General features: G+C 53.8%; 2 protein-coding genes across 10 annotated transcripts in view; one reads left to right on the top strand and one right to left on the bottom strand.

Moving 5' to 3' along the window:
- Positions 1-7,516, top strand: part of SULF2 (sulfatase 2) — a 117,982-nt gene extending 110,466 nt beyond the window's left edge. For both annotated transcript variants that reach the window (XM_039249378.1, XM_039249376.1), the window contains exons 12-21: positions 843-1,068; positions 1,196-1,292; positions 1,674-1,768; positions 2,710-2,769; positions 3,077-3,243; positions 3,468-3,610; positions 4,620-4,743; positions 5,465-5,498; positions 5,649-5,702; positions 6,561-7,516. In XM_039249378.1, the coding sequence (XP_039105309.1) occupies positions 843-1,068; positions 1,196-1,292; positions 1,674-1,768; positions 2,710-2,769; positions 3,077-3,243; positions 3,468-3,610; positions 4,620-4,743; positions 5,465-5,498; positions 5,649-5,702; positions 6,561-6,591 (1,031 nt within the window). In that variant the 3' untranslated portion in view covers positions 6,592-7,516. The remainder of the gene's footprint in view (positions 1-842; positions 1,069-1,195; positions 1,293-1,673; positions 1,769-2,709; positions 2,770-3,076; positions 3,244-3,467; positions 3,611-4,619; positions 4,744-5,464; positions 5,499-5,648; positions 5,703-6,560) is intronic.
- A 518-nt stretch (positions 7,517-8,034) lies between these two features.
- Positions 8,035-15,947, bottom strand: part of NCOA3 (nuclear receptor coactivator 3) — a 133,099-nt gene continuing 125,186 nt past the window's right edge. For 4 of the 8 annotated variants that reach the window (XM_039249368.1, XM_039249371.1, XM_039249369.1 and 1 more), the window contains 5 exons: positions 14,822-14,926; positions 13,383-13,605; positions 12,167-12,341; positions 11,668-11,809; positions 8,035-11,381 (listed from right to left, as the gene is read on the bottom strand). In XM_039249368.1, the coding sequence (XP_039105299.1) occupies positions 11,370-11,381; positions 11,668-11,809; positions 12,167-12,341; positions 13,383-13,605; positions 14,822-14,926 (657 nt within the window). In that variant the 3' untranslated portion in view covers positions 8,035-11,369. The remainder of the gene's footprint in view (positions 11,382-11,667; positions 11,810-12,166; positions 12,342-13,382; positions 13,606-14,821; positions 14,927-15,947) is intronic. The other 4 variants (XM_039249372.1, XM_039249373.1, XM_039249374.1 and 1 more) reach the window with 2 other exon arrangements.

Below are 15,947 nucleotides of genomic sequence, written 5' to 3'. Positions count from 1 at the left end.
TTTTGGTAGCAGAGTCATGGCGGCCCATGGAATGAGTTTGGAAGTGTTCCCTCCTCCTCCTCCGTTTCTTAGAAGAGTTTGAGAAGGGCTGGTATTAATTCTTCTTGAAGTATCTGGTAGAACTCAGCAGTGATGCCATCTGGTCCTGCCCTTCTGTTCGTTGGGAAGGTTCTGAGTAATTGACTCAATCTCCTTATTTAATGATTTCATATCCACATTCTGTCTTTTTATCTTTTTTTATTGAAGTTCACACATCAGAAAATCTGCCATTTTTACAATTTTAAAGTCTACAGTTTTAAAAAGAGTTTGTAAAATTGGTAAAGTCTACAAATGTAAGGTCTATGATTCAGAAGCATGTACTGCATTTACCGTGCGGCGTGCCACTTACCTCTGTCTAGTCCCAAAACTTTCCGTCACCCCAAAAGGGAACCCCTGTGCTGTCTCCCCCGTCCCATAGCAGCCATTAACTTGCTTTCAGTTTCTAGGTCTTTACCTACTCTGGCCATTCCGAACACACACCCACACAACACGGGACCTCTCGTGCCTGGCTGCGGTCATGGAGCACGATGCGGATACCCCTCCCCCCACCCCACCCCCCCAGCAGCTGGTATCAGGCTGGGTCCCCTGTGGCCAAACATTCCATGACACGGACAGACCGTGTGTGTCCACGCACAGCTCTTTCTGGGGACTACCCCAGGCCTCTTCCTCTTTAGCTCTGAGCCTTGTGTCCCCAGCTGAACCCACTGGGCTCTTTTCCAAGCCCCTGGATCGGCAGTCCGCTGCCCAGGGAGCCCGGCCGCCTGCCCAGCCCCCCTCACCCAGCCGCCCGCTGACGCCCACAGAGTACAAGGCCAGCTACGCCCGGAACCGCTCCGTCCGCTCAGCGACCATCGGGGTGGACGGCGGTGTGCGCCGCAGAGGCCTGGACGACGCACCCCAGCCCCGCAACCTTACCAAGCGGCACTGGCCAGGGGCCCCCGAGGACCCGGACAAGGACGCCGGGGACTTCAGCGGCACTGGAGGCCTCCCCGACTACTCAGCCCCCAACCCCATTAAAGTGACCCACCGGTGAGAGCCCAGGCAGAGGGCAGGCGTGGAGGGGGCAGGTGGGGCCTTGGCGGGGGCGCCCCCACCTCAGGCCCCCGGCGCGGTCTCCTCAGCCCCTCAGAGGCATGCGTGCCCCCGTCCCGAGCAGGTGCTACATCCTGGAGAACGACACGGTCCAGTGCGACCTGGGACTTTACCGGTCCCTGCAGGCCTGGAAAGACCACAAGCTGCACATCGACCACGAGGTGAGGGAGGTCTGGGCAAGGGACACCTTCTCATCACTACGAGCTCGGCAGGGCCACCAGCCACACCCGGGGGCAGTGAGGGCAGTGGGCGGGGAGACAGAGGCCTCCCCAGACCCTCGAGCAGGAGACAGGCGGCTGCGGGCCAGGGCAGCGCTCACACCACACCCCACTGCGCTGTAAAGCCGCTCGCACGACCTAGTCCTTCGACGGCCTGGCGGACACAAGTCCTCCGTGGGCTCAGCGGGCTCTCGGAGCCTGTTCCCTTCAGCAGGGGGAAGGAATCAAGGGCCCCTCGACAGCCCCAGTGCAGGCAGGGGCCGGGGATACCACCCGCCCCCCGTCCCCGAGTTTCACGGCCCCCTCGCCTGCTCTCTGCCCCAGATCGAAACCCTGCAGAACAAAATTAAGAACCTGAGGGAAGTCCGAGGCCACCTGAAGAAAAAGCGGCCAGAAGAATGTGACTGTCACAAAATCAGGTGAGGAGTAGCAAGGAGACCCCGGGAAGGTCCCTAGGGCTCCCCAGCTCCCCCCCCCCCCAGGGGGACGCAGCCTCCCCTCTGTGGCTCCTTTCATTGTCTTCAGATCCCTCTCTCCTCCCTCAGAGTAAGGAAAACCATCAGTAGTAATACACATGTCCGTTGTCGTGTGCCGCCGTCCCTGGGCCCAGACCATCACCCAGGTGGCCAGCCGGACGCCCGGGTGTACAGCTGGGGTCAGAGGCGCTCTCGCTGTGGGGGGCCGGCTCCCAGGAGGGGAAAGTGCCTTTGCCGACAGCCCTTCCGGGAACAGCCCCTGGGGCCCAGGTGCACGGTGCCAGCTCGGGGAACCCCAGCCCGGGGCTCACTGTCCAGCAGAAATGTGATGACACACGGGGCTGACTCTCTGCTGGCCACGATCGCAGCCACCAGCCACACGTGGCTGCTGAGCCCTTGAAATGTGGCCGGTGTAACTGAGGGTCTGAATTTGGGGTTGTATTTGAACTGGAATAAGAGCCACGGGTGGCTGGTGGCTCCGGCACCACACAGTGCATCCGCCTTCCCTGCGACCTTTCCGGAAGAGGCTCGCAAACCACGGGTTTCCCCAGGGCTGGCCCTGAGTCAGCACGAGGCGGGCGGGGGTCTGGGGGGCCCCCAACCTGGAGGTGATGAGGCTGAAGCCTTGGGGAGCCGGGCGCAGCCTCCAGTTCGGGCTGACTTACCCCACCCCACCCCACCCCACCCCCCTCCAAGCCTGGCCTGAAGCTCTCAGCCGGGGCCGCAGCGCAGCCGCAGGAAGGAGCCCCGCCAGGCAGCGGCCCCTCTCGCGATGGTTCCCACCCCAGCTCTGCCCCCAGAGAGCGGGACAGGGGTCCCAGGGAACACCCACCCACGCGCCCACCCTTAAGCAGCCCCTGACACGAGGCTGGGGTCTGTTGCAGTTACCACGCCCAGCACAAAGGCCGCCTCAAGCACAAAGGCTCCAGTCTGCATCCGTTCAGGTAAGGGCGGTTCGAGGCTCGGGGACCTAAAGCGAACAGGAGTCCCGGCCCTTCCGGGGAAGTCCCGGAAGAGGCGGGACTCCCAGCGCGGCTCGAGGGGGCGCTGCAGCCCCGCCCACCAGGGCCCCAGGAGCCCGGGATCCGCAGTGGGTCTCGGCCGGGGGTCCTTGGCTTGGGGGGGAGGGGCCACGCCGTTTGTGCGCGGGGCTCGAGGCAGGGAGAGCGGAGGCTCGGGGGCACGGCCCCCCAGGAGGCTGCAGGTGGGGGCCGAGGGAGGTGTGAGGGGTGTGGCCCTGTGCGCCCCTAGGAAGGGTCTGCAGAAGGACAAGGTGTGGCTGCTGCGGGAGCAGAAGCGCAAGAAGAAACTGCGCAAGCTGCTCAAGCGACTGCAGAACAACGACACGTGCAGCATGCCGGGCCTCACGTGCTTCACGCACGACAACCAGCACTGGCAGACGGCGCCGCTCTGGACGCGTGAGCCGGCGGGGGGGGGGGGGGGGGGCCCCCTGAGGGGGGGGGGGGGGGGGGGGGGGGGGGGGGGGGGGGGGGGGGGGGGGGAGGGGGGGGGGGGGGGGCCGGGGGGGGGGGGGGGGGGGGGGGGGGGGGGGGGGGGGGGGGGGGGGGGGGGGGCCTCCCGAGAGCCCGTCCCCGCGGGAAAGAACTGCTCACCCACGGCCCGCGCTCCCTTCCCTTGGCAGTGGGGCCCTTCTGTGCCTGCACCAGCGCCAACAATAACACCTACTGGTGCATGAGGACCATCAACGAGACCCATAATTTCCTCTTCTGCGAATTCGCAACCGGCTTCCTAGAGTACTTCGATCTCAACACGGACCCCTACCAGGTACAGGCTGCACAGGCCAGAGATGGGGAGGGGAGGGGCGGGCGGGACACAGGTGCTGCCGGGCTGGGCCCCCGGAGGAAGCGACAGCACATCTTCAAGTCCCACTGAGTCCCTGAGGTGGCCAGAAGTCAGTTCTGAAGGGACACTGGGCCCCCTGCCCCCCCCCCATCTTCCTGCACCTGTAACCTGGGTCCTACACAGCTTCTCCAAGTAGGCAGCTGACAGCGGTGACACGGGCTTGCTCCCCAGAACTGGAGGGCGCTGGGGGGTCCTTAGGGTCAGACCAAACTCTGCACACTCGGGTGCCTGCAGGGGCCACACGGGTGACAGGGCACAGCCAACGCTCAGGGGCGCTCCTGTTACCGTGGTTTCAGTCATCTGAACACACACATGACCACAGTGGCCCAGAACATGTAAGACAAAAAGGAGCCACAAGTCTCTGGCAGGTGGACTGCATGTGTCCCTTCGGAACCAGGTGGCCGCCACTGAGCTCTTGACACTAGAGCTTCTCAGCACCATCCAATTTCAGGGTTTTGAGAAAAGCCTGCAGTCACTTTATAGGGAAGCTGAGTTTTAAGTGCCAGCAAAGTCCATGGTCCTGTTTTGTCGTAACTACCATACAGGCTCCTGTCTTTCTCCTTAGGTGGGTCATCAAAGAGGGTGGCAGAGCACGGCAGGTCCATCACCAGTAGCTCCCAGATGGGGCGAGGACACAGGCCCCCTCCCCCTCCCTCCACCAAGTGGCCACCTGCGGTTGGGAGGAGCAGGGGGGCAGCGAGTGGAGGCTTAGCCACAGGGCAGCACGGAGCTCCAGGAGCCGCTGGTCAGGAAAGTGAGCCACAGCGGGGGGAGGGGAGGCCCGACCGTGCCCAACCACGGCCCTTGCAGAACGAAGGTCACCGCCCCAGAGCGCCTCGGTCCCCACCCGCCTGGGGGAAGTCCCCTGGTCGGCGGAGGCTGAATGGGGGTCCCTGCACGGACCACGCTGATCACCTCTTGTTCCAACCAGTTGATGAATGCGGTGAACACGCTGGACAGGGATGTCCTCAACCAGCTGCACGTGCAGCTCATGGAGCTGAGGAGCTGCAAGGGTTACAAGCAGTGTAACCCCCGGACTCGAAACATGGACCTTGGTGAGCAGGCGCTTGGCCGGAAGCTGGGGGGTGGTGGGTAGGGAGCGTAGGGAGCCGGGCCGTGGTGGGAAGGTAGGAGGTCACGTGCAGTCCGCTGGGTGACCCCGGCATCACCAGGAGTTGGTGAGTTCTCCCCAGTGGCGGACGTACCACCTTCCTACCATCCACCAACCAAGGGCTGCATTTACCACGAGTCGGATCACTCAGTAATCACCACGTGCCAGTCACTGGGCTCAGTGTCGTCTGGTCGCCATCTCCTCACCCTTAAAGTGAGTGGGCCAGCTGACTCCAGGGCCCACACGCTGGGTCACGCTGCTGATTCTCCAGCAACCTTGCCGAGAGCCTAGGCAGATCTCCCTGCCGCCCCTCAGGCCCATGGCTTTCTGTCCCGTCACACAGGTGTCTGTGCCCATGCCTGCCTCCCCCACCGTCACCTAGGTCATGAATAGATACATGAGGGTCCCAAAGCTGTTAAGGTGACATTAGAGTACAAGCAGTCGAAGGGTTTTAGGGAAAGCTCATGTCACGATTCAGCCACTCCGTCTGCCGAGGGAACACTATCAACATTAAATAAAAACAAAACAACAACAAAAAGAAACACCTTTAAGAACATCAAAAAGCCTAAACTGTTTTAAAAAAGAAAAAAGGCAGTGACAGAGTTTGTCATTGCTCGTGCCATGTTTGCCCTAATGTTTGTTTCACTCATTTCTGTCTCGTTCAGGACTCAAAGACGGAGGGAGCTACGAGCAGTACAGGTATCAGCTTTTGTTGTTCGGCCCGGGACGGTTCCCCTCTCCTGGCCCGTGTCTGGTCTGCCAGGGGCCTGGATCTCCCGCCAGAGAGGGGACCCTGGGCTTTCTGGGTGAGGCTGACACTCCTCCTCCTTTTGACCCCTGAAAACACAGGCAGTTTCAGCGTCGAAAGTGGCCAGAAATGAAGAGACCGTCTTCCAAATCGCTGTGAGTTGGGGGAGCAGCCTAGCCGTGGGGGGCTGGCCTGGCCCGGCGCCTGCCGGGTGCATGTCATTTCTTCCGTCACCCTGTCCTCTGCTGCCGTCATGAGAGGAGAGCAGGGAGGGCTCTCCCTTTGGCAGGGGTGGAGTTGATACTGTGTTTCAGACACTGTTGTTCTCTATAGAATAAGCTGTGCTCCGTAAACTCCAGGGAGTGCTCAGAGGTGAAGTGCGACTTGCCTGGCGCCTTGACAGCTGGGGCTGAAGTGTCCCCGGTCCGTGCCAGCCACTGGGCGGCCTCCTTAGACGGTTCCCAAAATATCCTTAGGCTGCAGGGTCTCTCTCCAGCGCCAGAGAGGCAGGTGGAGGGCCGAGGCCGTGGCAACCCATTAAGGTCACCTCTCTAGTCTAAGGGGAACAGCACCGATAGGAGGTGGCTTGAACCCTCTAATTCACCACGAAAACCCAAGAACACCATCACACGGGAGGATTTGGAACACCATCACCACGCCGGCAAACAGACCCCCTTGGTTTCTGCCATTTGCAACTTCTGGTCTGTTTTCTTCCTTCTTTCTGTGCACGTAAACCCTCTGTGGCTTTCATAGGACAGTAGTGGGCCAGCTAAGCATTTGACATTCCCAGAACGGAAGCGCACGGTCTCTGCATCTCCATGTTCTCAGTGCCTTTACCGGCCACAGAGCGTGGGAGCCCAGAGCCGAAAGTCTGGGCGACCGGGTGGGAGCAGGCCGCTTCTGAGGGGTCTAGAAGGATCTCCTCCCCGCAGCCGCGTCCTTGAAGCAGAGGGGCCCTGGCTGCAGGGCTGACCGGCACGCAGACGCTAAGCAGAGTTTGCTTTGTCCTACAGGGGACAGCTGTGGGAAGGCTGGGAAGGTTAGGAAGCACACGAGGGCCTCCAACCCCCAGGCGCCATCTGACCCTGCAGACGACGAACAGCGCAGACGGTCGCGGGCAGGCCTGCGCCGCCGGCCAGGCCACCCGCGCTCACAGGACTTGCTTTCAGCCACACGGCACCCTCTGGAAGAGAACCGGCAGGACTAACTTCAGGAAGCCCGTTTTTGCCCCTGCTTTTGCTCTGGATTGTACCTCACCAGCTGCACAGAATGCATTTCCATGTCCAGCGGTCAGCACTCGCCCGCTCTGGGGGCTTACCAGGGAGCAAGGTTTTCTTGGAAACTTCCCCCAAGGGTGAGAGTCACTGGAGTTTAATTTTTTTTCCTTAAATCACAGGGGAAGAACAACCCTGTTTTAAGCCCTCGTGTTCTTTTGGTTCGTCCCAAAGAAGGACTCTTTGGGCGGCAGGGCAGAAGCAACTTGCAGACGTCAGAAGTGGTGCCGGGCTGACCGCTGAGTCGACAGCACAAAAGAAGTGACTCTTACTTAGCACCATAACCCAGGCTGCCTCTGAAGGAACAGACTTCACTGTATATATGTGACTATTTACATGTAACCAGCGTGGGACTTTTAGGGGAACCTAATAAGAACATGCAATTTTCCAGAGTGGTGGGGTGTTAATAAACGCTCTGTGGCCAGTGTAAAGAGAACCCCTTCCGTTGTGGACATTGCTATTCCTGACCAGATACCATTTCTCCTAGTATTTCTTTGTTATCTGTCCCAGAACTGATGTTTTTCAAAGTACTGAAAAGAAATGAAGTTGATGTTATGTCCCAGGTTTTAACAAAATTGTATTTGTAAAGAAATTTTGTAGTCTAAGTATTGTCATACAATGTTCAAGATCACAGCCAACGCCCAGCAGTTGGTATGAGGTAACCTTTGACATTTTGTAAAAGGCCGTTCTTGGGAGTTTTTTGGTGTGTTTGTTTTTTTTTTTCAAAAAGCATTCAAGGTACTACCAGTCAACACCTTTTTAGAAGGAGACACCTTGGGTTTTTTTTTTTCCAAGGGGGAAAAGATGGGTATAAAAGAATGATGAACACAGACCCTACTTCAGGGACTTCACAGGTAAGCGTCACATTGCACTTGCACTGGCTTTAGGATTTTTTTTTTATACGTTCATTGACTGCAAAGCAGTTGACCCTAGCCAACCCCGCTCTGTGCACCAGCCAGTGCAGCCGGGAGAAGGCAGCAGCCAGAGGCCAGGAGAGAGAAAGCGGGGGGACCCTCTTCAGCCATCACCCGGTGTGACGCACTTCTCACCACAGAGACAGTGGAGATGACCCCTAAGTGCTCACCTTCATGAAGAGCAGCTCCATGCTTCTCAAGAGAGACTGCTATGATGACTTAAAACAGGATTCTTTAACCTTCTCTTTCACCCTTAATCCAACAGAGATTTTAAAAGAAACAGAGACAAGCTCTTGGGCTTCGATTTTAAATAGAAACCTTTATTTACAGAGACATCAAAATGATCGGCAAAGCCGTCCGTCTCACAAGTACCCCCTGTGGTCTGTGTTCTTTGCCGTGTAAAGAATGACTTAGATTTTTAAAACCAACATTTAATGTAAACTTGATTGAAACTGAATTCATTCTCAATACTATACGCCAATTCCTGAGAATTTTAAATATTGCTCTCAGAAAGACATTTCCACCATCGCAATTCCACACACTGGCAAGAGAGAGAGAGAACGAACAAACTACCTTGTCGTTACTGTCAAACGGTTGGCCTTGGAGCTGAATGGCAGCTCCTGTCCCTCCTGAAGCAGGGGATCCACCGTCCTGCAGGCCTCACACCTGGGACGCCCCACTCGTGACTCAAACTCCTGGAGCCGGACAGGCGTGTGGACAGGCAGCCCACGGCAGATGGCAAGCACCTGTGTTCCGTACGACCCCCACCCATACCCCCAACTCACCTAGACATTAAATACCAAGTAACTACGCAGTCCTGGCGATTGATATTTACACCTTCCCATCAAGATGCACAACTTAGAAAAGCGACATCATAATATGAACATTAACGACGACTTCCTCTCTGTTTGCATAAAGGAAGAAACGTTATCTCCTTTATATCACTTAGATCTTTATAAAATATATATATATTTATATTTATATATCTTTGGACTCAGCAAAAAAGTAGGTACTGGAAATATCACACGTTCTAAAAGCAGATGAAACGGATACCAAGGTTTAAAAAAAGGGGGGTGGGGGTGAGGAGAGGTAGGCAGCCAGAGTACAAAGAGAATTACCCAAAAAAGATAAAAGGGCAATAAAAGTAAAAACAAATGATTTCAAAAGACGGCATCTATTAAAAGAAAGATCAAATTTTTAAGTCTGCACCAATAAAACGAACAAGTAGAAAATATAAAAACTTATAATAAACTTTTTTTTCCATATAAAAAGGGGACACCGCCCTCCAGGTAGCCTGGAGCCGGGACTGAGGAAAAGAATCAAAAAATTTGTATTTTGTTGTTTTTACTTTTTAAAAGTCAAGAAAGGTAAGAGCACCTTCTGTCTCCCCCAGCGCACACGTGACTTAAACAAGAAAGGTCAGAGCCACCCGACGCCGCGGCTCCGGGCAGGAGGACATGGGGTCTGAAAAGTGCAGGCCGCTGTGATGGAAGCTGACAGATTTACAGTCTTAGACTTACTGTTAACTGGGTGGTGGGGGACGGGGGGGTCACACCCAAATCTATTCCACTGGTGGTTCTGGAAATACAGGCTTCACTTACCCAGAAATCAAAGAAATGATCTTACCTTCGGAGACATCTAGAAAAATTGCCTCAACGTGTATGAAATAAAAGAAAAACTAACTGGCTCTCGGTTATTGCTAAGAACTTGACCCCAAAGCTAGCAGAGACCCTGGAGACTCACAGACATGTTTAGAACCCAACTTCACTCAACTATTTATCTGAAGCTAATAAAATAAACCAGGTAAGAGGAATTAAATGGACTTTTTTCTCTATCCCCAACGGACTAAAACAAGTGTCAAAGCCTGGCAACAGTGCAGAGGGGCGGGGGCAGCGAGGGCAGAGTGGGGACGGGCATGGGCTCCGCTGGGCTCCAGCTCTGAGACTCGTAAACCTGGCTACCCTGGGGGTGAGCTTCCTAGGAATCCACCATGCAGCCGCTCTAGTTCTCAGGGACGAGGGCACATCACAGAGACAGAGAGCCAAGGGGACACCGGAAGCCACACGTCAAGGGTTCCACCCCTGAGGGCTCAAGGTGGGATTTGGGTCCCAGCAACCAAAACCTTAGGGTGACTCCTGCAACGTGTGAGAGGCAATATATTTCAATTAAAACACAAAATACTATGGATTCCTATTGATTTATGGACCACTTAACATCCAAGATTCTTTGTTAAATCGCTTGATCTTTTAAAATTCTTGATTTTTTTTTTAAAGTTTATTTCCCCGTATCTATTCTTTCCTCTAAAATTAACAAAGTGCTTAGTTCCGGCAGAGGAATTTAAAAAGACAAATTTAAAATGCCTGCATCTAAACAAATGACCTTTTAAAAAGCATTTAAGATTTAGGAGATTGAAAGGGAACCACCTAACATGGGATTTGGGGGGGGGGTTGCTGCAGACCACAGTTCCCCCTCCCCCAAGCCAAACAATGCAGCGGCTGCCTCTGCAGTTTGCAGCCTCACAGCACTAAGCTCTCCAAAGTCAACAATGTTAAATACTTAGCTTCACAAACTCTGTAAAAATGAGTTGGTGTGACCTGCAAAAAAGGTATATACATATTTTACATAATACAATACCTTAAAGACCGTATTTACAAAAGCAACTCTGTTCACAGAAACACTGCAAGATTCTGATTCAGAACGCAGCACCTAGCCTGGGGTTTCTGCAGTTTATTTTCAAAAAGCATTATTGCTCTACCATATAGGCAAAGGGTGACACCGGCACTCTCAGCGACGACAAAACAATCACCGTTCTCGTCTAACTGCTTCGTTCAGACGAAACCGGGAGGGAATGTGGCTCGCCGTTTCCTCAAGACCTCCGGAGTATTGCATTTGTCCATCACTTTTTAAATAAAGTGCACTCGGCTGCACACAAACCTGTGAAAAACTGCTACTGCTGCAATTAAATACTGTCATCTCGTTCCCCCTTCTGCAAAGCCATCTGACATGAAGGACAGTTCCTGGAGGCGAAGTATTACAGGACGCTGGGGACAGAGGAAATTCCTATTTAGGAAAGAGTCCAGGACAACTGAGAACAGGATCGGAGCAACTCAACACAACCATTAAAGGACAAGAATTCAGAAATACCAACTTCTCAGGACAGAGGGTGAGAACACGCAACGAGCCGACGGCGACAAGGACACGTGACGTGTGGGACCGTGCTCCTCGCCTGGCACCGCCACCAGACAGACCAGGCACCCTGCTCTCTCCAGACATGGCCAGTGTTCTCTAGCCCGCCCACACTGATGTGCAACGCCACGACAGCCAGGCAGAAAGAAGTGACACAGGTGAGTTTTGTGATCAGTAACTCCGTACCTCCAGAATCACATCCCTAAGAGGAAGAAGGTCAACAACTATCCGTTTTGAATTCCATGATACACAGAAGGAGGAAGAATACAGGTAGACATCGCACTGCAATTTCAAACCCAGTCCTGCTCCACTGACACCATACGGGGCGCCCTCCACAGAGATCAAAGCGGCTTCCGTCTTCAGAGCCGGGTGTGGGACACAGTCCTCATTCCCAACAAGCCTGGCGCAGCGTCACTCCCGCAGTGATGTCCCTGGCGGTGCAGACGCGTCAGCAGTATTTCTGTTGGCAATCAGAAGACACGTGAATGAAACGTATGCTCCGCACAACTCGGACGAGCGCACGGCTCTGGAGCGCGGGCTGCCTGGCTCGGGTCCTCAGATCCCACATGACCGGAAGTGTGTGTAGCGGCCCCACACCTTCACACAAGTTTTCCAGCCACTGTAGTTCTGAGTTACGCGCCCAGTTAAAAATCTGCCAGGGACCTTTAGGTTATAGGTGAAGCTTTAGTTCTCTCAAGAGAACAGGAAAAAACGTTTTGGGACAAGTTCAGGCTGGACCCCCATACCTGATCAGGGCCCATGGGCATGCCGGACATGGGCATGGGGCTCACGTTCACCTGCCCCATGGGACCAGCACTGCCATTCATGTGCACCATCCCGTACGCCGCGGGGCTCCCCTGGTGGGCAAACGGCTGCTGGGGAAAGGAGCTGCAAAAAGAAGTGTGAAATTACCTCTTGGCTCATTCTAGGAACACCACACACGCACACAAAGACGGTCACAACTGTGTCCAATGCCGTGTACTTGGGCAGAGAACGGGAGGGACAAGATTCTCTGACTGCCCGCCTTCTAGGCTTCACCACGGCCTGCAATGAAGGCTGCTCAGGCACATGTGGTGGCGGCGGGTCAAAATGGAGGAGCCAAACACCACACTCTCTAAGCTGAACCCAGGCCTTTTGAGCTCTCCATCCACACAGGCTTGACTGGGAAATGCAGCGTTTAATTTCCTGAACTTCTGGCCACTAGAACATGAATGACTTTTATTTATAGAAGTCTCTGTTCTTCACCTGTTCCTGGCCAGGTTTCCTGACGGCCAGCCTTTTATCTCCGAGGACTGGTACATGGGCGCGGTCTGGGGGTGCTGCATCATGGGGCTCTGGGAGGGCCCCATTCTCGAGGGCATCATTGCACTGGGAGGACTAGACACTCGCCCAAAAGCTGGATCTGGCTGTTGTCCCATCCCTTGAAAAAAAGAAGAAAAAGCAGGAATTGCAAACTCCAGTGGCACCTTCCTAGGGCATCAACTTTCTATAGAAGCTTTATGTTTTTCCGTGAAGGTGGGGGGAGGTAAGACACACAAAATGTAAGAAGGGGCCACAGGGCGCCACCTGCCAGGCCCTCCTGCCTCCCACTGAGACGATGGAGGCATGGGCTTTCTGCACAAAGCGTCCAGGCCACCTGAAGAGCTGTCACTTCACAGACGCTTCTGTGTGAAGGCGATGCCACCTCCTGCTACTCACATCACTCTGTCCCTGTGGCCCCACCTGGCTGGAGTGCACTTAAAACCTACTTTCCCCAAAAGATACCTCAACCCCCACTCCTACCACGTTCCTAGAATCTCTCAAAGACTGACCTGAAAAGTTGATGTGCCTTATTGTAATTAATACACCCAGAAGCCCACCCAGCACTCTTCTTGACTATGTGGCCAAGTGCTCAGACTGTAGAGTCTACCACAGCAGGGGGGGGGGGGGTGTCTTTCCTGCAAACCAAGACCTGGGGAGCGGAGAAAAACAAGACCTGGGGGCAAACACCGCCATGCCTGTTAGAACAGCTCCTCAATTACAACCACCTGTGCACGGCAGCAAACATTCTGGTGGTTTTCCCACCAGTCAGACGCTCTCCGTTCAGACTACCGCGTCTGTGGTGCTGCGGGGCACCATCTCTGGTTTGGGGTGCTCGGTCCTCCCTTCTTCCACGCTCCCTTCTCGCCTTCTAACGCACAGGCCTCAGATAGCCTTTCCCCAGTGCAAACATGTCTACTACTCAGTGACCTGCCACTGCCTCCAGAATGTGACCAAAACTCGTCATCTGACCTGGCCTCTGCTTGTCCCTGGTCTGCCTCATTGGTCACCACATCCTTCGTTCTGTTATTTTTAATTAATTCCGTCTTTCTTGTGACTAACAGAAGGGAGGACACAGTATTTTGTGTTTAACATGCAACAGACCTATGAATCTTAGGTCCTTAGTAATGTTCCTCTGGAGAAGACATTCTGTCAAATTTACCATAATTCGGCGGATATGGAAACTGCTGGGGCGGGGCTTGCGGCACCCCAGGCCCGGCCAGCACCCCATCCATGCTGGGGGAGGCGGTCACGTTGGGGGGTGGGCTGAAGGCTTGGGGCTGCTGCTGCTGCTGCATCATCATGGCCACTCTCTGCTGCCGGAAGTGGTGACTGAGCAGCTCTCTGCTGCGCTGGGCGACCATCTGGGCATTAAGGAAACCCTGCTGATCCCGCAAAGAAGAACGTAATTACACAGAGCAAGAACCAGCCAGTTCCATGCATGTAGTACCGGCACAATTCGGGAGGGGAGAAAAATCACCCAATGACTCTCTTCTCAAAAAATGCACAGTTCTCATCACGGTAAAGGAGATCTGGCGAGGTGAGCAGGACCGCGTGCAAAACAGGGACCTGGAAACTGTTCGGGCGAGTTGTCAAGCTTTAACACAGAAAACATTTCTCAAAGCGAGAGAACATGTAAGGGTAGAATCTGAGGACAAACTTTTCAGAAACTATGAAATAAAACTACAAGAAGGAAAAGGGCAGCGGTAAGAGTGCAGGAGGAGGGGAGGCACAACAGAGCACCCCGAAAGAATAGGGCCACCCTCCAGGAAGCAGGAAGCTACCCCAGAAAGGGCTCGTAGAGTCTCTTTTAAGTGTCTGAAAGGAGAGATGGAGGGTAAGGAGTGGCTGTGGTCACATGATCAAAGCCCAGAACAAAAAAGCTGATTTGGGCCCTATCAGCTAGGAGAGAACATCTCCAAAGAGCAAACTTTTCTTTTCTTGGAGGGTACCAAAAAGATAGCTTATTCAAGCTCAGCTTACTCAAGATATCTTGCATTCAAAGTACTTCCCAGTAGGCCCAAGTCAGTAAACACCGGGCACTGTTTCTCCACAATAATTATGAACAGAATTTCCAACCACAGTAGAGGACTTCCGGGTGGCCATTTGCCTCATGCACATTAATAACCTCAGAACAGTCTCCACCTTGGGCTGCAGGTTACAGAGACCTTGAACATCATCCTTCCCACCATGGGAAACAGGTCATCTCAGAGGTGGTCCTTGGGAGTAGGACAATGTATTATTTATTTTCTTCTTCTTATAATTTCGAATTCTACCCAACGAGCATGTGGTTTCATAACCCAGAACCAGAGAAAGTTTACAGATTTATTAAATTCCTTAAAAAAATAAGTGATAGCTATTTTCACAACACAGCAAATAATCACAAAGGGACTTAATTAGAAAACACAAACTAGCAGTTTTAATAAAAGAACCTCTTCCTCATCACCAGCAAGACAGAAGAGCGGAAGAGGGAGTGTGAGGAGACCATGGAATGGTCTCTTACACCAGAAACTCGCCGTGACGCGCATATACCGAGGGCCAATCACGGAGGAGGCCCCACACAGGGCCCATGGCAGTGTGCTCGGAGAGGTCTGTTCTCACCTGGGGGTTTACCTGGGGCTGCATCATGGGCCTCATCACTGCTGCGCTCCCAGCAGCGGGGTTTTCCATTTTCATTTCCAGTGCCTGACGGCTCTGATTCAAAAACTGAGGAGAGAGAGGTTGGTTAGGATGCAAGGGGAGCACATCAATGAGCCCCAAACAGCTTTCCAAACCCTCAGCACCACCCAGGGAGGTCACGATGCTACCTCCAGCCCCGTAACCTGGTCACGACACATCTACACGAAACCAGCACACTCCACACTTCAAAACAGGTCAGGCTGAGGGGTGCCTGGCTGGCTCAGTCGGTGGAGCATGCAACTCTCGACCTCATGTTCTAAATTCGACCCCCACAGTGGGTGTAGAGATTACTAAAAAATAAATAAAATCTTTAAAAAAAAAAAAAAAAAAAAAAAAAGAGGCACCTGGGTGGCTCAGTCGGTTAAGCGTCCGACTCTTGATCTCTGCTCAGGTCTTGATCTCAGGGTCGTGAGTTCAAGCCCTGTGTTCAAAAAAGTTCAGGCTGAAAAGTTCTTGGCAAGCATATGAAGCTTTCTCACTTGGCATCAGGAAGAAAAGTGAAAGCGTAAGTGGGCAGCTTAAAGATGACCTTTGAGGCACCTGGGTGGCTCAGTTGGTTAAGCCTCTGACTCTGGCTGAGGTCATGATCTCACAGTTTGTGGGTCCGAGCCACGGATCAGAGCCTAGAGTCTACTTCAGATTCTGTGCTTCCCTCTCTCTCTCTCTCTGCCCTTCCCTCGCTCAAGCTCTATCTCTTAAAAATAAATAAAAAAGAATTTTTTTAAATAATAAACAAACATTAAAAAAAAAAGACAATCTTCAACAGTAACTCAAAGGATTCCTAAAGTCAAATTTTCTCTGGGATTATTTAGGCCATTAGGAAACAACTTTAACTTGCTCAAATACTGGATGAACTACTACTACTACTTCTTCTGTTAGCTTCTCCTCGGTAGCTTTTAGTGGGAAGAAGCTGTGAAAAGGCAAGTGCCACCACGAGTGCCCTGACACGGCCTCCCCGGGCGCCCGAGTCGCCTAGCAGAGGCTTGGCTCACCGAACGGCACACTCACCCTGGGGTTTATGCGGCTCGGCTCTGCCACATGTACTGAC

The sequence above is a fragment of the Hyaena hyaena genome, unplaced genomic scaffold, assembly GCF_003009895.1.
Source record: "Hyaena hyaena isolate Hyena2069 unplaced genomic scaffold, ASM300989v1 scaffold_335, whole genome shotgun sequence".
Taxonomy (NCBI): Eukaryota; Metazoa; Chordata; class Mammalia; order Carnivora; family Hyaenidae; genus Hyaena; species Hyaena hyaena.
This window is presented reverse-complemented; position numbering and strand designations above follow the sequence as displayed.